The 22,677-nt window shown below is 44.9% G+C and overlaps 1 protein-coding gene across 1 annotated transcript in view; it reads left to right on the forward strand.

Moving 5' to 3' along the window:
* Positions 1-2,602: 2,602 nt before the first annotated feature.
* The window catches only part of LOC126982760 (arylsulfatase A-like), a 34,113-nt gene continuing 14,038 nt past the window's right edge, over positions 2,603-22,677 (forward strand). Inside the window, exons 1-5 of the mRNA XM_050835091.1 lie at positions 2,603-4,109; positions 4,875-4,958; positions 5,764-5,887; positions 6,446-6,645; positions 18,681-18,813. Coding sequence (XP_050691048.1) covers positions 3,790-4,109; positions 4,875-4,958; positions 5,764-5,887; positions 6,446-6,645; positions 18,681-18,813 — 861 coding nt within the window. The 5' untranslated portion in view covers positions 2,603-3,789. The remainder of the gene's footprint in view (positions 4,110-4,874; positions 4,959-5,763; positions 5,888-6,445; positions 6,646-18,680; positions 18,814-22,677) is intronic.

Below are 22,677 nucleotides of genomic sequence, written 5' to 3' on the forward strand. Positions count from 1 at the left end.
AAATAGGCAATAATCCCCGGACCGGCGGCTTACCGCCGGTCTGCCCGCGGTAGACCGGCAGCTTACCGCCGGTAAGCCGGCGGTTTACCGGCGACCATATACGATTTTCGATTTCTCCGACCGGCGACTGCAGCAGGTCAGTCGGCGGTAGACCGCCGGCCTACCGGTGGCAGACCTACGGCACATCGACGAGCAAACAGTTTCTTTGCATTTTCATATATTTATAATTACCTCCTAAACAGCTTCATACCTAAATTCATTCGTGTGCATAAAACTCTCTCTCTCTCTCTCTCTCTCTCTCTCTCTCTCTCTCTCTCTCTCTCTCTCTCTCTCTCTCTCTCTCTCTCTCTCTCTCTCTCTCTCTCTCTCTCTCTCTCTCTCTCTCTCTCTCTCTCTCTCTCTCTCTCTCTCTCTCTCTCTCTCTCACTCTCTCTCTCTCTCTCTCTCTCTCTCTCTCTCTCTCTCTCTCTCTCTCTCTCTCTCTCTCTCTATATATATATATATATATATATATATATATATATATATATATATATATATATATCTCTCTCTCTCTCTCTCTCTCTCAATCTCTCTCTCTCTCTCTCTCTCTCTCTCTCTCTCTCTCTCTCTCTATATATATATATATATATATATATATATATATATATATATATATATATATATATATATTCCTCCTTTATCTCATCTCTCTCTCTTCATCCCTGGCTCCTACCTGTTCCTCCTCGTTTTCCTCCTTCCTCCCTCGCTAATCCCCAGGTCAGACACAGGTGTTCACTCGCGGTCTACCGCCGGTCTACCGCCGGTCTGCCGTGGGTGTCGGCGGCTGACCGCCGGTCGACCGGCGACATTTTTCGACACCGCCGGTCGACCGGGCGCATCGCCGATATCTTTGAAAATTTTAAAGTTGACCGGCGGTGGTCGGCTGCGTCTATGGTACTCAGGGTCGACCGGCGGTAGACCGGCGGTCTGCCGCCGACAATGCCCGATCTTACAGCCGGTCGACCGGCGACCGGCTTATCGGGAGTCATCGGGGACGGTCGCGACCGGGACCGGGAATGTGTGAGAGCCCCTTTAGACTCCACTCTGTCCAGGAGAGCTGTATGAGTGGAGCCCCCCCACGCGTGAGATGCATACTCCATACGAGAGCGGACAAGGCCCCTGTATATAGATAGTAACTGTGCGGGGGAGAGGAACTGGCGGAGACGATACAGAACGCCCAACCTCGAGGAAGCTGATTTAGTGAGAGAGGAGATGTGAAGTTTCCGGTTAAGATTATGAGTTAAGGATAGACTGAAGATGTTTAGTGTTGAAGAAGGTGACAGCTGAGTGTTGTCGAAGAATAGGGAATAGGTGTTTGGAAGATTGTGTCGAGTTGATAGGTGAAGAAATTGGGTTTTTGAGGCACTGCAGGACACGAGGTGCTGCTGTCAGGGTTAAGAAGAGGAGGGAAAGATGAAGAAGTGAAATTGGAGGAGATATTTTTGGCTAGGTGACAGAAGTCCCTGGAAGAATTAGAAACAGCAAGGTTTTGACATTTTCTATGGATGAAAGAGTATTTGGTAAGTCGAAGAATAGATTTGGCACGATTCCGGGCGGATATGTAAAGATCATGGTTACCAGGAGTTCGAAGGCTCTGTATGTGATTTCTCAGTATAATAATATAGGCACGTGTTTCGTCTTGGTAGGTAGGAAAAACCGCGCCTTTTTTCCCACACACCTTTTTTCCCCAGGGATCTGACCTGACTGTGACCTGACGATCTGACAGTAGCTGCTGATTTTGTTATTGTTTTGTTTCGTCTCAGCAGGTAGAAAAAAGCGCCCCCTTTTTCCTAGATACACATTTTTCCCCAGAGATTTGACCTGACGACCTCACCGCAGCTGTGGACTTTGTTATTGTCTTGTCGCGCCAGTTTTTTTCGTCTTGCCTCGCCCATATCTTCACCATGCTGTCCCGGGTGTGACCCTCGCATGGTCAAGCAGTACTTTATTTCCAAGGACGTTTGTAGGTTCTGCGTTAAGACTCAAAAGGACGATCAGAGGATCATAGAGTTACAGAAAAGGGTTGCGACTCTCGCCGCCCAGGTAGACTCTTTACTTAGTGCACCAGCAGCAACTAGCCCCGCCTCCTCCTCTTCCTCTTCCTCTTCCTCTTCCTCTCCGTCACCAGCTTTGGTATTCTGTCCTCCTCCCACACAGCAGCCCCTCTCGTCCTCCTCCTCCTCCTCGACCGTCTCCACTCCCGGTCGCGACCGGGACCGGGAATGTGTGAAAGCCCCTTAAGGCTCTTCGTCTCATCAGCTCTCCTCCTCTTACTGATAGTCTTCTATCTCTTAAATTCCGCCGCAAAGTTGCCTCTCTTTCTATCTTCTGTCGATATTTTCACGCTGACTGCTCTTCTGAACTTGCTAACTGCATGCCTTCCCCCCTCCCGCGGCCTCGCCACACACGACTTTCTACTCAAGCTCATCCCTTTACTGTCCAAATCCCTTACGCACGAGTTAACCAGCATCTGCACTCTTTCATCCCTCACGCTGGTAAACTCTGGAACAATCTTCCTTCATCTGTATTTCTTCCTGCTTACGACTTGAACTCTTTCAAGAGGAGGGCATCAGGACACCTCTCCTCCCGAAATTGACCTTTCTTTCGGCCACTCCTCGTGACTCTTTGTTGCAGCAGTGAGTAGCGGGCTTTTTTTTCATTATTGTTTTCTTTTTTTCTTCTTTTTTTTTGCCCTTGAACTGCTTCCTCTACTGTAAAAAAAAACAAAAAAACTGTGAAAGCTTCAGGTTTCTAAGACGAATTTTTCCTGTCCCCCCCCAAAAAAAAGTATCAAGGGTAACTAGTCGAGTAGTCCTCCCTCTTCATATCCCAATAGTTTTCTACTTAACGGCTTTGTTTATAGCATTACACACTACATAAGCTTTTGTTTGCTTCATTTTTGTGATGTTTCTCTAAAAATATATCGCTACTCCTGATTTATGGCATCCCTTGACGAGAGCGCTTACTTGCGTGCTGCTCCCCCCCGTTGAGCTTTTCTAACCTATTATAAAAATAATGGTATCACATGAAAACAAAGGAAAAGACATTTTTTTCGTCCGTAAAACATTTATGATATCTCTTATAGTCATGATTTTATATATTTTTTTCTCCGTAACGAGGCGAAAAAAAATCTTTGAGGTATAATTTTTTTTCATGAAAATTATGATACATAGTCCAAATGTTTTACGGACGAATTGTAGCTATGGGTATAAATATTTTGTGGACCAGCAGTCAAAAGCATACTACCGAAAATAAAAGAGAAGTGTTTCATAGAATTATGACGTTTTTCGAAAGAAAATAAATGTTCTCAAAAACCCTTCTTCCAAATTTCATTAAACATTCAGATTCTTAAAATTTCAATATAACAATGATAGGTATAGGCAAAACATTCTGAGGGGGCTTCGTGGTGCAGTGGTTAGCACATTCGGCTCACAATCGAGAGAGCCCGGGTTCGATTCCCGGGCGGAGTGGAAAAAATTGGGAGGCTTTCCTACGCCCCTGCCCACCCAGCAGTGAATGGGTACCAGGTATTAATCGGGGGTTGTGTCCCGTCTCCTGGGATCTGTTCCCTTCTCCTATAATTCTTTTCCCCTCCTGTCTCTCTCCGGCATATGACCACAGATGTTGCGCCGACTAAACGAAACTTTCCAACTTTTTGTCTGTGTATAGCAAAGACAGTATTAATGCAGGCGACAGCTGACTGTGGAACTGAATCGCCTTATCAATCCCTTTACCAGCAAGAGGACAATGGGAGTAATGATGAGGGTGCTGCTGTGTGTGGTGTGCTGTTTGGTGATGTTCTCTGAGTGTGAGGTCATGAAAAGTGAGACTAGCAGAAGCAGAAAGGCAGTTAAGCAGGCGGCCGATGTGGGAAGCTTGAAGGATGAGGAAAGTCGGAATCTGATGGAAACTGAGAAACATAAAGAAGATAAGATGGTGAAGGGGGAGCTCGGTAAAGGAAAGATTAAGAAAGAGGACAAGGCAGAATCAGCACCCAACATTGTGCTTCTTCTGGCTGATGACCTCGGTTACGGTGACCTCAGCTACTCGGGTCATCCAACCACCAGGTAAGACAAGATTATCACCAAATTATTGACCAAGACTATAATAAACTTGAGGCACTTGAAGAATAGTGACAAGGTGATGTGAAAGTGTGGAAGTACTTACTGAAAAAGGAAATTTATGATCATGTTTAAAGTCTACTTTCATAACAGTGATTTTATAGAGCTCAGAACTTTTTGTGTCTGATTGGTGTCTCAAGATGGTTAAGGCTCTCCTATGTATATGAGGCTCTCCTCTTTCCTTTTCCTTTTCTCTTCTCTCTCCCTTCCCTCTCTGCCTTACATTCTCTTTTCTCTCTTCCCCTTTTCACCCCCTTGTTCTCCTCCGTATCTCTCATTCCTTATCTTCTCTTCCTTCCCCTCACACCCTTTCTGCTTCCCCCCCACTACATATTGTGGTTAATATTTGTGAAGAAGTCAACATTTTCAACAATTTTCTCAAGGTCAAGATTTGGGGTTTAATTTTTACATTGGCTTAAATTCATCCTCTATTAAAAAACATCATATACTGATGGGTCCAGCATTTACCTGAGATCAAATTTGAGACAAGGTATGCATTAGAGTTCCAGATGTTTTTATTTTTTTATTTTTTTTATTGAAAGTTAAGTATTTCAGGTGGTTAAGAATGTTATCAACTTTGAGACAAGATATGCATTAGAGTTCCAGATGTTTTTTTTTTTTATTGAAAGTTAAGTATTTCAGGTGGTTAAGGACGTCAGAGTTTAGGTGTTTGAAGACCCTTATGGTTCCTCTTTGTGTTCATGTTCCCAGGACGCCACACATTGACAAACTGGCCCAGGAGAGTCGCTTTTTCACGCACCACTACGTCACCAGTCCAGTGTGTAGTCCCTCACGGTAAGTCCATTAAAACCTCTCTTGTGGCTTTTGTTTTATTCATCATATTAATTTTTGTAAGTGCAACCTTGATGTCATTGTCCTATCCCCAATAGTTGAAGGAGTCCAGAAATCATGCATAACACAGGACTTCATTGTGTCCGTCACTGATCTTATCAAGCAATGAAAGCATATGTATTTTCCAGTATAAAATGCTTGCTTGCTTCACTGTGGCCGACCAGAAAGAATGCCTACCAATGCCATGGGTAAAAAACAATGATGAGGGTTTAGTTCCGCTTTCACAGTCACTATGTTTGTTTTGATCGTTACCAATGGCGGCGACCGACGCTATAGTTTTCCTCGTGAAACTGGCCTATGGGGTAGTGGCGGCCTTAGAGGAAGCGAGAGGTAATGAGTGTGTGGTAAGGTGCGGTGCTAGGCTAACCCCGCAGCCGCCACTACCCCATCGGCCAGTTTTACGTGGAAATACTATAGCGTCGATCGCCGCCATTGGTAACGATCAAAACAAACAAAATGACTGTGAAAGCGGCCCTTAATCTTTAATGGGACATTTGCTACGTTTCCCTCACCAAGGTTTAAGTGGTTTCAAAATGGTCTGCAAAACTAGATTCTCTTGGCTACTATTTTATTTTGTGATTGCTTCTGTAAATATGTGTTTGATGCTGTGTGGCTCCCAAGCTTACTTGTACTTTGGAGAATCATGCAGCACTCACCAATCATAGTGGAGGCCAAGTAGTCTCTCGAACTACCTGGTCCACTTCTGTCCCTGTACAAACCCTCAGGCACGCACTTATCTCCTCCCCAGGGCCTCCCTCCTGACCGGCAGGATGCAAGTACGCAGTGGGGTGTATCCCTCGGTATTTAATCCTGAAAACCCCCTTGGTATGTCTCGGAATGAGACCACCATTGCTGCTCTCCTGAAAACCAAGGTGAGGTGCATGGCTACAGTCACTAGTGTATCCCTTCCTTATGGCAACCCTCCTGACAGGATGAATGCTGGTACGCAATGGAGTCTATGCCAGTTATTTTGTTCCTGAAAATCCCTTTGGTCTGCCTCGTAATGAGACCACCATTGCTGACCTCTTGAAGGCCAAGTTGAGGCTCCAGTCTTTACCGTTACCAATATTTATTACCTACAGGGTGTTGCCTTTTTTTTTTTTTTTTTTTGCTGCTGTGACATGGTCTTCAGTTGTGCATCACTAAAAGCATCAAGAAACACCCAACTGCAACTTTTTTTTTTAGCAGGGGAACAATTTTTGATGCCTAAGAAAAGGCAAGGGTTGTATTTTTGTGAGAAGACTTGGATGATATTCAGACACATGAAATTTATTAAGTGTTACCTCAAACCAGTGGGTGATGGCAGGCTGAGGGTTTCAAGATTCACCAATCCATACATTTGGAGATAAACTGTATGCCCCTAACATTACCTTTATACACTCCCTTACCTAAATCAACAATTTTGGCCACATCCTCACTGCCTCCCCTAGGGTTACCGCACCATGATTACGGGGAAGTGGCATCTTGGGGTCGGCCGGAGTGGCGAGTACCTGCCCGCGCATTTCGGCTTTGACCACTACCTGGGGCTGCCCTACTCTCAAGACCTGTGCCCCTGCCACACCTGCTTCCCGGGACCCGAGCCCTGCCAGGGCACCTGCTTTGATGACCGAGTCTCCTGCCCTCTGTACAGGTGATTGTTGAGGCACTGATGTATGGTGGGAATGTGGGAATGGTGGTAAAAAGTTTTAGGATTAACCTGATAAGAATGAGTACAAATATACTAGACCTCTTCCTTACCTCTAACCCTTCTGCTTACTCTGTCAAACTGTTCTCTCCGTTGGGCTCCTCCGATCACATCCTTATTTCTGTATCCTGTCCTATCGCTCCTGTACATTCTCTGGATCCACCGAAGAGGCGGTGCTTTTGGCATTTTGCTTCAGCTCGGTGGGACGACCTGAGGATGTACTTTTCCGATTTCCCGTGGAATGATTACTGCTTCCAGGAGAGAGACCCCTCTGTGTGTGCCCAGCGCGTCACAGCGGTGATTGTCTCTGGAATGGAGGCATACATTCCATGTAGTTTCTCTATTCCTCATGCCAAAAAGCCTTGGTTTAATCACGCTTGTTCTCGTGTTATTAAAGATAGAGAGGCAGCTCACAAAAGGTACCGGAGCCATCGCACTCCTGCTAACCATAATCTTTATATTTCTGCCCGGAATCGTGCCAACTCTATTCTTCGACTTAACAAAAACTCTTTCATAAATAGAAAATGTCAAAACCTTGCTTTTTCTAATTTTTCCCGTGACTTCTGGCACTAAGCCGAAACTATCTCCTCCAATTTCACTTCTTCATCTTTCCCTCCTCTCCTTAACCATGACGGCAGCACCGCCGTCTCATCTATCTCTAAGGCTGAACTCTTCGCTCAAACTTTCTGTAACAACTCCACTCCGGACGATTCTAGGCATATTCCTCCTACTCATCCCCCCTCTGACTCCTTTATGCCTGTTATAAAGATTCCTCGGAATGATGTTTTCTATGCCTTCTCTAGCCTCAACTCTCAGAAAGCTTATGGACCTGATGGAGTGCCTTCTATTGTCCTTAAAAACTGTTTCTCCGTGCTAACGCCCTGCCTGGTCAAACTCTTTCGCCTCTGCCTATCAACATCTACCTTTCGATCCTGCTGGAAGCACGCCTTCGTACAGTCTGTGCCTAAGAAAGGTGACCGCTCCAATCCTTCAAACTACCGCCCTATAGATTTACTTTCCTGTCTATCTAAAGCTTTTGAATCAATCCTTAACCGGGAGATTCAAAAGCACCTTTCCACTTATGACCTTCTATCTGATCGTCAGCATGGGTTCCGCAAGGGGCGTTCTACTGGCGATCTTCTTGCTCTCTTAACTGATTTTTGGTCATCCTCTCTTCGCCGTTTCGGTGAAACTTTCTCAGTTGCGCTAAACACATCGAAAGCTTTCGATAGAGTCTGGCACAAGTCTTTGCTTTCTAAACTGCCCTCTTTCGGATTATATCCCTCTCTCTGTTCCTTTATCTTCAGCTTCCTTTCCGGCCGTTCTATCTCTGTTGTGGTAGACGGTCACAGTTCTTCCCCTAAACCTATCAACAGTGGTGTTCCACAGGGCTCTGTCCTATCACCCACTCTCTTCCTGTCATTCATCAATGATCTTCTTTCCATAACAAACTGTCCAATCCACTCATACGCTGACGATTCCATAATTACATGACTCAAGATTGGAGGCTGCAGAGCGCTTAACCTGAGACCTTGCTATCATTTCCGATTGGGGTAAAAGGAACCTTGTGTTCTTTAATGCTTCAATAACTCAATTTCTTCACCTATCAAATCGACATAATCTTCCAAACACCTATCCCCTATTCTTCAGTAACACTCAGCTGTCACCTTCTTCAGCACTAAACATCCTTGGTCTATCCTTAGCTCAAAATCTCAACTGGAAACTTCACATCTCCTCTCTCACTAAATCAGCTTCCTCGAGGTTGGGCGTTCTTTATCGTCTCCGCCAGTTCTTCTCCCCCGCACAGTTGCTATCCATTTACAGGGGCCCTGTCTGCCCTCGTATGGTGTATGCATCTCACGTGTGGGGGGGCTCCACTCACACAGCTCTTCTGGACAGAGTGGAGTCTAAGGCTCTTCGTCTCATCAGCTCTCTTCCTCTTATTGATTGTCTTCTACCTCTTAAATTCCGCCGCCATGTTGCCTCTCTTTCTATCTTCTATCGATATTTTCACGCTGACTGCTCTTCTGAACTTGCTAACTGCATGCCTCCCCCCTCTCGCGGCCCTGCTGCACACGACTTTCTACTCTTGCTCATCCCTATATTATCCAAACCCCTTGTACAAGAGTTAACCAGCATCTTCACTCCTTCATCCCTTACACTGGTAAACTCTGGAAGAGCCTTCCTTCGTCTGTATTTCCTCCTCCCTATGACTTGTCCTCTTTCAAGAGGAGTGTATCAAGGCACCTCTCCACCCGAAATTGACCTCTCTTTTGGCCACTATACTATTTTCTGTTGTTGGGAGCGGCAAGTAGCGGGCTTTTTTTATACCCTGTTTTTGTTGCCCTTGAGCCGGCTCTTTTATTGTAAAAAAAATAGATAGTTGCAAGTGATGAAGAGGACAGGCAACGTTGCAAAGAAGGCAGGAAAAAGGTTGAAGAAAATGAGAATGGTTAAGACGATGATGGTAATATTGGAGAAAAGGCAGAGAGAAGTTAAGGATGTGAATGAGGAAGATGAAAGTGAGAAAGAAAGAAAAATAGAGTGCAAGAGGATAACTAGAAATTTGAAAGGATACAAACAGTGAAACATATGAACCATTTATATACCACCTATTTTTTTTCAAGGTACAGTAAAACCTCGTGTATCCGTCATGCAAAACAAGGGCACCCTCAAAACAGCGGCACAACTCTGGGGCCCGAGCTTACAAAAATTCTTACTTTTTTTTTACGTGCTGCCTGTGGCGCCTGTAGGGTTTCTTAAGGGGACTTATGGACTGCCCCAGCCCGTTAGTGGCGCAGTTTAATTTTATTTATAGTGGTTGCCGTGATGTATGACTCTTGCTGGGCCCATGTTGCCCCCCGGTGCTTGACCAGAATCTCTTAAGTTAGGGTTGCTTGAATATATGTACAGCATGTGGATGATCTTCCGCTACTCGACGATGACTTGAAAAATCAGCGTTTTTCGGTGGGGGCTCGAACAGAGTCCGCACTAGGTACTCGGGCTCACCACGAACGCACGCTAACCACTCGGCCACTGCCTCCCCGGAGTTCCACTTAATCTTTAGTTTAACTTAATAGTGCTTTCTAAATGTTAAATGATGATCTAGTCAAGAAGAATGGGCATTTTAAGGTAGCGTTTATAATTCTAAAGGTCACGTTTATCATCGGCGCAGGACGAAAGCCTTCTCTTGTTTGTAAACAAGAGCACGTGTTCCTCATCACGCCACAGACCAATGTGTTGTGCCGCTGTGGTGTTAAATCTCGTTCCCCTGATTTGGTTTGTCCCATCCTGTCTGTGCATGCGCGGACTTTGCCATTTTGTCCATTTCCTTCACTGCACTATCTTTCAACAGCCTATACTAAGCTATTGAAACTATTGCTAGTTTTCATGAAAGAAAATGCCAAATTCAAGGCCGCAATGGATCCCGTTGCTGAGCTACTATTAAATGGAGAGTATCCCATAAACCTGCTGACCTTTAGTCCGAAAAAAACTCTGAGGAGACAGAAGGACAATCATAAGATCAACGTTAAGCTTAGTATAAGCTATTAGAAGACAGTGCAGTGAACGAAATGGACAAAATATAACAGAGCCCGCGCATGTGCAGATTAGGATGGGACAAACCAAATCAGGCGGACGAGGCTTAACTCCACAGTGTCGATACTGTAGATTGTCCAGGCAAGATGGCGGTAAGACAGCATGGTAACTTTTATGAGAGAATTACCAAATTCCAGGATGAAATGGACCCCGTAATAGACATACAAGATGTGCAGGTTATCACATTTTGCACATTTACCGACATCCATGGGGTGCAGGTTATCTCATTTATCACATTTACCGATACACAAGGGGTGCAGGTTATCTCATTTATCACATTTACCGATATACAAGTGGTGTAGGTTATCTCATTTATTACATTTACCGATATACAAGGGGTGCAGGTTATCTCATTTATCACATTTACCGATATACAAGTGGTGTAGGTTATCTCATTTATCACATTTACCGATATACAAGTGGTGTAGGTTATCTCATTTATCACATATACCGATATACAAGTGGTGTAGGTTATCGCCTTTATTACATTTACCGATATACAAGGGGTGTAGGTTATCTCATTTATCACATTTACCGATATACAAGGGGTGTAGGTTATCTCATTTATCACATTTACCGACATACAAGGGGTGCAGGTTATCTCATTTATCACATTTACCGACATACAAGGGGTGCAGGTTATCTCATTTAGCACATTTACCGACATACAAGGGGTGCAGGTTATCTCATTTATCACATTTACCGACATACAAGGGGTGCAGGTTATCTCATTCATCACATTTACCGACATACAAGGGGTGCAGGTTATCTCATTTATCACATTTACCGACATACACGGGGTGCAGGTTATCTCATTTATCACATTTACCGACATACAAGGAGTGCGGGTTATCTCATTTATCACATTTACCGACATACAAGGAGTGCGGGTTATCTCATTTATCACATATACCGACATACAAGGGGTGCAGGAACAAAGTTTCATATTTCATTCATTTTTCAAATTCAAAACATACTTCATCATTTACTTTTATGATTTTTTTTTTTTTTCGTTGGGGATATACCCCAATGAAGGAAGGCGGTACATGCCGCGCAACCCCCCAGACGGCTGGTAGAGAGATACCCAAATTCTTTCAAGGAGGAGGCCCAACAACGGGGCTGAGGGTGTCGGAAAGAGCCCACCTTTCCACCCCCGTGGCACCGGACAGGTCTCGAACTCACGTCTAGATCCCGCCGAAGCGCAAGGCGGAGACTCTACCACGGGACCACGGGAGCCCCCTTTATGAAAATACGAGTATAAATAAACTTGGGTGGGACAGATCACAATAGGCAGTCGACAAAAGACACGGTGTGGCGGTAAGTCTCGTCCGCATCATTCGGTCTATCCCATCCCGATCTGCGCATGCGGGGACTTTGCTATTTTGTCCATTCCATTCACTGCACTGTCTTTCAATAGCTTATACTAAGCCTGACTTTGATCTTATGTTAGTTTTCATAAAAAAATGTCAAATTCAAGGCTGCCATATGGACCCCTAGCTCAGCTACTATTGAATAGAGACCATAAATCCCATAAATCCCATAAACCTGACCTTCAATCCCAAGAAAACTCTTGAGGAGACAGAAGGAAAATCATAAGATCAATGTTTTAGCTATTAGATGACAGTACAGTGAATGAAATGGAGAAAAGAGCAAAGCCCGCTCATGCGCAGATCATGATGAATTTGCATGGAGTCTTGCGGTTTGAAGCCACTAAACTGTCAGTCGGCCATATTGTTCAAGCCGGAGAGGAGTGGCCTCATGGTCATGGATGTACCTCCATGAGCGGCCGGCCAGACCACGTGTTCGTGTGTGACATTTCATGGGGGTTTGTGTGGCAGACTGGCAGTACATGCTTGCCGCTTACAATTTTCTAACTTGTATTTGTAAAGGAGACCGCACATCTTGGTGATGAATTATTGTCCTCACCGCATTTCTTGGTGATCATGAATACATTACAGCGCTTCATGGATATCATGTACAGTATTTTCTTACCTGTTACAGTATATTTACAGTAATAAATTACGAAATTATTTTTATTTCATACGCCTGCAAGTTCAAGTGCTGGAAAACAGTAAGAAGAGAGAAAAAAAAAAAAAACATTACGGTACTCCATGGATGCGGTACTCTAAGGGCAAGCGCCCTCCATGTTAGGCGCCCCCAGCTTGCCGGGGGAAGGGGGGGGGGGAATTTTTTTGGTGGGGGGGAACGCAAAGAAAAAAAAAATCCCCCGGGGGGAAACGCCAGAAAGAGCGCCTTCCCCCGGGGGAAAAAAGCCAGAAAGAGCGCCTTCCCCCGGGGGAAAACGTTAGGAAGAGCGCCTTCCCCCCGGGGAAAACGCCAAAAAAGAGCGCCTTCCCCCGGGGAAAACGCCAGAAAAGATCGCCTTCCCCTGGGGGAAAAAAAGCCAGAAAGCTCCCCCTCCCCCAGGGTAAAAAACCCCCCCCCCCCAAAAAAAAAAAGCAAGAAAGGGCCCCCCGCCCAAACAGAGCGGAGCGCACTCCCCCGACCGCTCTCCCGGTTAGACCAGTGTTGCCGCTCCACTTTTTCAAATAGTACCACAACAAACCAGTCAATAGTACCAAATGAGAACAAAATGTACCAAAATTCTTGAATAAAATTATCTTACCTTATAATTCACTAAAATTGCAGCTCTTCTTCTTCTCTCATTTCAGATGTAGGCTTTGTAGCAGTTGTTTTCTTCAGTAGCTGGGTAGAAGGTTGCCACGTTTTACAATTTACATTTTGAAGCAGAGCCTTGCTGTGCAGTAGACTATTTAGTGTACTTGTATTAAGTCTTGATCTCTGCTTGGTCTTTATATTGGTCACCAATGAGAATATTATTTCAGCTGCAGCAGAGGAATGAGGCAGAGACATTAAATTCATCATGAGTTTGGATACATGAGGAAATCTTAGTCTATCACCGCACTTCTCCTTTGAAACAGCATACCAAAACTGTTCTGGCTCCATTGATGATTCACGCAAAGATGGAATTTCAAATAAGATAAGCTCTCGCCATTCTCTATTAAGTTCTTCATAATCTTGCTCTTCACTTATATTATTTAACTGCTAAAGGAATGACACTCTTGGGCTTTCCTTCACGCACGTTTTCGGATCTAAGGCTTCCAGTAACTGCAATTTGTCAAACATCCCAGAGGACAGGAAGCGCTGAAACATTTGCTTTGACAGGGTAACATAAAAGTTCAGTGTTTTACCTGGAAATCCTGTAGGTCTCTCTTTGAAATACTGGAGGAGGAATCCAAGGCAATGCTTTCAACTTTTGCTCCCCGATATATGTCTTCTATCTGAAGATAGTTTGATGGATCATTAAGGTTTATTTTGCTCAGGTCCTTATCCTTCAAAGATTCCTTTTTCATAAAATAACTGAGAATAGCCTTTGCACTGCTGTTGATAGACTTCCGGAGCTTGTGTACTCTAAAGGAAGTTGCTTGAAATTAGAACATCTTAGTTACTGGATTGTGTAATTCTTCATACCATCTTCCAAGGCAGCTCTTGTAAAATAGAGTGTAAGTGCAGGCCATTGCTCCAGGATTCTTCTTACAACCTCCTCTAACGACAACCAGCTTTATGAGGTTGAGTCTCAGTGAATAATTGAAATTCAGTATACTCTGAGAGTCTTTTGGGGCTGTTCATTATGTATGAATGCACATTCCTGGCTAATTCTTCGATCCGATGTGGAAGTTCCTTGCAGGCATTAGATGCACACAAGTGCATCGAATGGCAGACGCAACCTTGAACAAAAAGGGCAGGAACTCTTTCTTTCAGTAGTGCTTGTACACCTGCTCTGCCCATCATAACACTTGCATTGTCACTTGCAAAGCCAATCAAGTTTTCTACAGGAATTCCATGCTTATCAAAAAGTTTACTAGTGAAGTGTATATGCCAGGCTGTGCAGTCTTCCACTTCCATTAAACACAAAAACTTATCTTGAGTTCTCTGAATTTCTAGATCATAAAACGACCAATAAGTACAAGATGTTTTGTTGTTGACAAATCGGTCGACTGCCCATTAGTTCCTTAAAAGAGATGTGGCTTTTGTTCTCGCACTTTACTGAACAATGATCCATAATGGCAATAGTGATGACACTGATGGTTGAAAAAGGACGTCAGTTTCTTTGATTTATCCCTGGACTCTAAGTTTTCTTTCAGTCTTACTGTGTCTTTCTAATAGAGTTACGCTCCTGCTAATTCACAATTACACACACTACAGTATGCTTTATCTGAATTTATCATGCGCCCATTTCTCTTGAAATTTATGCTCATATTTTGTTTTCTTTTAGGTGTGCCAGCGTCACTGTCTTCATCACTACTATGTCTTCTTTCTGCGCTCATTTTGTTTCAAAACTTGTGAGATAAAAATAATGCGGTGTCACTCGTGCACGGAGTTAATCCATAGGCCGCCGAGGAAGGACTGAGTGAAATACGGTTGCAAGCCCGTACAGGACAGAGACGTGTACAGGACAGGTACAGGGCGCCTGACGAACGCTGTGGTGCCACGTATCCACTACTTATATCCTTCTTATCATATTATATTCTCTTTGTCAAATGTACTTAGACTGAGGAGTCCAAGCCACCGCCGGTGACCCGCTCCGCTCAGCAGGCTGCCACCGAAACAGGCGCCTATTTCGGTGGGCTCCGCCTGGGGCCCTGAGAGGCGGTCTGTTCCCAGCTTTTGGCCGCGAGCCAGTGGAGGGCAATTGTGAAGGTCTCGTGCATCGCCTGGTCATCCCAGGGGGAGAGGAGGAGGGCGAGGAGGGGAAGGGGGAGGAGAAGGAAGAGATGGCGCGGGCCTCGATTTGAATGAGGGCAGCCATATTCGCCAGTGCGCGGAGCGGAGCGGGGCGGTGGCTTGGACTCCTCAGTCTAACCGGGAGAGCGGTCGGGGGAGTGCGCTCCACTCTGTTTGGGCGGGGAGGGGCCCTTTCTTGCCTTTTTTTTTGGGGGGGGGTCTTTTTTTTTACCCTGGGGGAGGGGGAGCTTTCTGGCCTTTTTCCCCCGGGGGAAGGCGCTCTTTTCTGGCGTTTTCCCCCGGGGGAAGGCGCTCTTTTTTTGGCGTTTTCCCCCGGGGAAGGCGCTCTTTCTGGCGTTTTCCCCCGGGGGAAGGCGCTCTTTCTGGCGTTTTCCCCCCGGGGGAAGGCGCTCTTTCTGGCGTTTTCCCCCGGGGGAATTTTTTTTTCTCTTTGCGTTCCCCCCACCAAAAAAATCCCCCCCCTACCCCCGGCAAGCTGGGGGCACTGTGGGGAACAGGGGGTTGAAGGGGGGGGAACACGCCGGGGCGACTTTGCCGGCATCGAACTTTGCCGCGGATAGCTTTTGCGGGCCCAAAAAGAGCGAACATTTCACACTTTTAAAAAAAATTCCCCCAGGGGAAGGAAAAAAAAACCCCGTAGAATTCGTCCTTTTAAAAAAATTCCCCCAGGGGAAGAAAAAAAAAAGGGGAATTCGTACCTCACGGCTTGAACAATATGGCGGCCGATTTGACAGCTGAGACCAAGAAAACTGGCTTCACTCACCAGTACAGCGCGCTCGGCGCTGTGGGCCTCTCCACCCTTAATACCTCCATGGGACAAATCAAATCAGGGGGACGAGACTTAAGCTGGCGTCACACTGGACCCAAATCTGGCGAGCACGAGCTCTTGCTGGCAGCTTTTGCTCGCGAGCAAGTCACTGTTGTCGTCACACTGACGAGGGGCGAGCGACGAGCAACATTGTAAACAAAGACTCAACCATGGTGCCTACTACACCTACGCTTCGCATTACGGCTAAATGTGCAGCTGTGACGGCATTACTTGCTGTTATTCAACGAGTTCAGAAGAAGAAAAGACGAGTCTGGGCTCGTTCATGGCTGAAGAGAAGGGAGGGAGACCCATGATGTGTACAACATCATAACATTCTTCAGCGTAGACTTACAGAAATCTGAATGGCTGTGGTCCCATAACTCGGGATGGTCCCTGACTCTTGCTATCAAAGAGTGTACAATGAAGGAGGACAAGTGAACTTTTGAACTAGGAGAGGTGGCCATGGCGAGTGTTTATATCAGCTGGCATGGGCAGTCTTGGTCTTGGTCTTGGAAATCAAAATAAAATCCAACACTACTTTTCTCAACATTATAAAATATTACAAACACCGTCAAACATAAAAGGAGTATGTGAATAAGTTTTCTAATATCATGGGTATACGGATTCAATACACGATATTACGCCAAATCCACTCATCATCAAACCCCTACTCACACATCAGCCTCCTCCCTGTGATTTTTTTCCCTATTGTAATTTACATAGGTATAATATATACAGTTACATCATACATACATATCATACATAATATATTATAATATTATTACAATATATGGTATGTATAATGTGGACATGAAACCAGATCAGTCAAACGACCGTTAAAGCAATAAAATAATTCCTGTTAATGGCGTATGCAACGTATCTATCATTCAGTACCGAGGCGCACCCATTAGAGTAAAAATAATCATATCTATACATACACTTACAGAACACGATTCGTTTAGGAGATATCTGCAAAAAACACCGTTTGTCCACCGCTGAAATGCATAGTAGGTAATATATATTATTCACATATCGGTGCACCAAAGAGCTCATTTGACTTCCTGCTTGCGGCTCGCCGAGCTGTTCCCCGTCCAAGCGGCGAGCTAAACGCAGGAGCAAAAGCTCGGGAGCAAGCCATCCCTCCAGCAAAAGCTGCCAGCAAAAGCTCGTGCTCGCCAGATTTGGTCCAGTGTGACGCCACCTTTACCGCCACAACGGTACGTACCAAGGAGACAGTGGTGGGCACCGCTAACCGAAAAGTTAGCTTCGCTAACTGGTAATCCACTAACTACAAAGTTAGCTTCGCTTACGCTAAACCGCTAAACTGATAAAGATATTAGTGGAAGCTGACGCTAACCCCTAACTTTTTTTATATGGATTTAGCTTCAGTTTAGTATTTTGGCTCTAAAACCCCTAAAAACAGACCTAGTGACCTGAAATATCAATGTGTTGTAGCTTAGATATAGAGCTTTCCAGAAAGGTATAGCATTCCAAAATCAGTTGAGAAGAGAATGAAGCCTCCAGTTTATCCTAATTTCGTATATTTTACACAAGATTTCCCGGAAATTTACGCCTTTTTTACTTTTTCCATAACTGACACTTTTATTTTTATTTTAAGTTTATCTCTTGTCAGGTGGAAAATATTGAATTCTCGTTATTAAATCCCAAGTTCAAAGAGTTGGAAATGGAAGATGCATTACCCAAAAATACCCAAAAAATTCCCTAATGATTGTCCAATTACCCAACTTTAAGGCGTATTTTACCCAAAAGTGGAAGCCCTGGAATTATTGTGCCATGTGGCTCAACTGGTGTTGTGTCTGCTCACAACGGACAAGAACAAACCTGTATGAATTTTTTAGTGGACTTAAAGTTAGCGGAGGATAAACTACATTTAGCGGAAGCTAATTGGCCCACTAACTGTTTCCAAAGTTAGCGAAAACGCTAATCAGCTAACGAAAAAGTTAGCTTCGCTAATTAGCGGTTAGCAAGAAAGAGGGCTCTGGCGGATCACGGGTGGGAGGTGAAAAACAGTCTCAAGAATGGGCCGGGGGTCAAGAAAGCCAGATATCACCGATGACGCCTTATAAACATTTGCCTGTGCCATGACGGGCTTGAGCCGACCACCAGGCCCAACCAAGAAAGCCTACCGGCGCTATAGCCGTGGACGTAAAAAAAAAAAAAAAAAAAAAAAAGTTTGGGCAATTCTATAGTATAGGAGTGTCTCAAAATAACGGAAAAACGGCACGAGCTTCCCCCCGTTCGTGCCGGATAAACAAGATTCTACATGTAGGAGAGAAGAAGGAGGGGATAGAGAAGCATTTAAATTTGAGGTAGTGGATTTAGTTGATTTGGTGGTGGAGATAAAGGGTCAGAGGATTAGGAAATGGAAAAGATAGAGATGAAGTGGGAGAGGAAGAATCAAGAAAATTACTTGGAATGGAGAGGAAAAGGAAGAAGAAATCTGTCAGTAATGTTTAGATGATGAAGGATTGATTGATTGATTGATTGATAGTTTATTGTTGCAAGTAAACAACAAAGGAGAAGGGAGGAGCATGCCATCCCAACCCCCAGGCAGTACAGAGTGTGATTATACAACTAAGGATACATGTGTAAGTAGCACCAGGAAACTAAAAAGATACAATGGTAGGGGGAAAGAAAGTGGAAAGTGTGTGTTTTCATTTGTGGATTTCTTTTATTTAGTAAATGGTAGATTTTTAGGTTAGCCCTCTTATAAGCTAATGCTTTTCGGATGACCAGAAACACTTGCAAGATACAGGGTGAGCTAATAATACCTGTGTGACCCCTGCAGCAACACTACCATCATTGAGCAGCCGGTTGACCTCCTTACCCTCACGCAGCGCCTCGTCGACGATGCCACCGCCTTCATCAGCGAGTCGGCCACCTCAAACGCACCCTTCTTCCTCTACTTCCCATTCTTGCACGTGAGTCCTGCTGGCATCATGTCCTTACCTTAACAATGGAAAGGAGAGTGGCTGGAGTAGGTAGGAAGACACCTACCGAACGGGCGCAAGCCACTCCCGGTGAGGTATATATGGGAGGTGAGAAAGGAGCTGAAGACCTCCAAAGACCCTTCCCATGTCCTCATTAACCGTTTCCCTATTGTCTCACCAACACCGGAGAGTAGTTCAGCATGCTCTCTAAAGACAGATCCTCTCTTTATCCACACCACACTACATTCACACAACATATACACCTTTTCCCAAAATTAAAATTTCAAAATGGCGCACCTACACCAAGCCTCGGAGTCCCCGCCTGGGGGGGGGACCACAAATTCCCCCAGGGAGGACTCCCCTTCTGGCTGCCGACCCGAGAGGTGTCTTGATAACTCCTCGAACCTCTTTCTTCTCAATTTCTGCAACATTCGCGGTCTTCGCTCTAATTTTCATTCTGTGGAACATCATCTCTCCTCCTCTAAACCTCACCTTCTCTTCCTTACCGAAACACAGGTTTCTGAGGCTACTGACAGCAATCTCTACTCTGTTCCCTCCTACTATCTCTATCCTAAATTTCAATCCAAAGCTGGATGTTGCGCCTACGTGCGCAACGACATCACTTGCTCTCGTGCCCACAACCTTGATTCTTCTGAATTTTCCACCATCTGGCTAAGACTTCATTGTCATTCTATTACTAAATACATCTGTGCTGTTTATCTCTCACCTAACTCTACCAACTATGTAAAATTCTTTGACTATTTGAATTCTAAAGTGGAGCACATCTTGACCCACTCTCCCTTCGCTGAAATCTCCATCCTAGGAGATTTCAATGTTCACCACCAGCTTTGGCTTTCATCCTCTTTCACTGACCATCCTGGTGAACAAGCCTACAACTTTGCTATCCTCAACGACCTAGAGCAGTTGGTCCAGCACCCTACACGTATTCCCGACCGTCTTGGAGATCGGCCCAACATTCTAGACCTCTTCCTTACCTCAAACCCTTCTGCTTATTCTGTCAAACTGTTCTCTCCGTTGGGCTCCTCCGATCACAATCTGATTTCTGCATCCAGTCCTATCGCTCCTGTACAGTGTGTACACCCTCTGGACCCACCGAAGAGGCGATGCTTCTGGCATTTTGCTTCAGCTCGGTGGGACGACCTGAGGATGTACTTTTCCGATTTCCCGTGGAATGATTATTGCTTCCAGGATAGAGACCCCTCTGTGTGTGCCCAGCGCATCACAGAGGTGATTGTCTCTGGAATGGAGGCATACATTCCTCGTTCTTTCTCTACTCCTCACGCTAAAAAGCCTTGGTTTAATTACGCTTGTTCTCGTGCTGTCAATGATAGAGAGGTAGCTCACAAAAGGTACCAGAGCCTTCAAACTAATGCTAATTATGAACTTTACATTTCTGCCCGAAATCGTGCCAAATCTATTCTCCGACTAACCAAAAATTCTTTCATTAATAGAAAATGTCAAAACCTTGCTTTCTTTAACTCTTCCCGTGACTTCTGGCATCTAGCCAAAACATCTCCTCCAACTTCACTTCTTCATCTTTCCCTCCACTCCTCAGTCCTGACGGCAACACTGCCGTCTCATCTATCTCTAAGGCTGAACTCTTCTCTCAAACTTTTTCTAAAAACTCCACTCTGGACGATTCTGGGCATATTCCTCCTACTCATCCCCCCTCTGACTCCTTTATGCCTGTTATAAAGAGTCTTCAAAATGATGTTTTCTATGCCCTCTCTGGCTTCAATCCTCAGAAGGCTTATGGACCTGATGGAGTGCCTCCTATTGTCCTTAAAAACTGTGCCTCCGTGCTGTCACCCTGCCTGGTCAAACTCTTTCGCCTCTGCCTGTCAACATCTACCTTTCCTTCTTGCTTGCTTTTGAATCAATCCTTAACCGGAAGATTCAAAAGCACCTTTCCACTTCTGACCTTCTATCTGATCGCCAGTATGGGTTCCGCAAGGGGCGTTCTACTGGTGATCTCCTAGCCTTCTTAACTGACTCTTGGTCATCCTCTCTTAGCCGTTTCGGTGAAACTTTTGCTATTGCGCTGGACATATCAAAAGCTTTTGATAGGGTCTGGCACAAATCTTTGCTTTCTAAACTACCCTCCTACGGTTTCTATCCTTCTCTCTGTACCTTCATCTCCAGTTTCCTTTCTGACCGTTCTATTTCTGCCGTGGTAGACGGTCAATGTTCTTCCCCTAAATCTATTAACAGTGGTGTCCCACACGGTTCTGTCCTATCTCCCACTCTTTTTCTGTTGTTCATTGATGATCTTCTTTCCAAAACGAACTGTCATATCCATTCCTACGCCGATGATTCCACTCTGCATTACTCAACTTCTTTTAATAGAAGACCCACCCTTCAGGAACTTAACGACTCAAGGCTGGAGGCTGCAGAACGCTTAGCCTCAGACCTTACTATTATTTCCGATTGGGGCAAGAAGAACCTGGTGTCCTTCAACGCCTCAAAAACACAGTTTCTCCACCTATCCACTCGACACACTCTTCCAAACAACTATCCCCTATTCTTTGACAACACCCAGCTATCACCTTCCTCAACACTAAACATCCTCGGTCTATCCTTAACTCAAAATCTCAACTGGAAACTTCATATCTCATCTCTTACTAAATCAGCTTCCTCGAGGCTGGGCGTTCTGTACCGTCTCCGCCAGTTCTTCTCCCCTGCACAGTTGCTGTCCATATACAGGGGCCTTGTCCGCCCTCGTATGGAGTATGCATCTCATGTGTGGGGGGGCTCCACTCACACAGCTCTTCTGGACAGAGTGGAGGCTAAGGCTCTTCGTCTCATCAGCTCTCCTCCTCATACTGATAGTCTTCTACCTCTTAAATTCCGCCGCAATGTTGCCTCTCTTTCTATCTTCTATCGATATTTCCACGCTGACTGCTCTTCTGAACTTGCTAACTGCATGCCTCCCCCTCCGCGGCCCGCTGCACTCGACTTTCTACTCATGCTCATCCCTATACTGTCCAAACCCCTTATGCAAGAGTTAACCAGCATCTTCACTCTTTCTTCCCTCACGCTGGTAAACTCTGGAACAATCTTCCTTCATCTGTATTTCCTCCTGCCTACGACTTGAACTCTTTGAAGAGGAGGGTATCAGGACACCTCTCCTCCTGTATTTGATCTTCCTTTCGGCCACCTCTTTTGTTTTACTTTAGGAGCAGCGAGTAACGGGCTTTTTTTTTTATTGTTTTCTTTTTTTGTGTGCCCTTGAGCTGCCTCCTTTGTTGTAAAAAAAAAAAAAAGAGAAAGAGGAGGAAAAAGACAATTATAACCACATTCTCTTTCTTCTCCTTTCCCTGTTTATCTTCCATCCGAAAAAAGTTCACAACACACAACAGACGTATCTGACTGAGAATGGGAAACACGGCTACAATGTTTTGCAGTACGGGAGGCGGCTCAAGGGCAAAAAATAAAAATAAAAGTAAAAACAGCAACAACAAAAGCCCGCTTGACGCTGCTCCGACGAAAGAAAGCGGAACGCGAGGCCAGAAGAGGTCAATTTCGTGTGGAGAGGTGACTTGATACTAGTATATCTTAACCTTCCTTGCACTATTATCTTCTTTCACTCCAATTTTCTTTCACTTTTCACCTTCATCATACTCCTTTTTATCGTCTACTGTATCTTTTCTGGGGTCTATTGGACTTTTTTTGTATCTTCTCTTTTCTTTTGTCTTTTTGAGCTGCCTCCATTACTGTAAAATATTGTATCTGTTTTCCATCCCCAATTGTCAGACTTGCATGTTGCGTGTTGCAGGCTTTTTTTGTACTAGATTTTTTTTTCTTTGTAAGTCTTGTTTGCTTTTGAATTACCTC

Source organism: Eriocheir sinensis, chromosome 51 (genome assembly GCF_024679095.1).
Source record: "Eriocheir sinensis breed Jianghai 21 chromosome 51, ASM2467909v1, whole genome shotgun sequence".
Lineage (NCBI taxonomy): Eukaryota > Metazoa > Arthropoda > Malacostraca > Decapoda > Varunidae > Eriocheir > Eriocheir sinensis.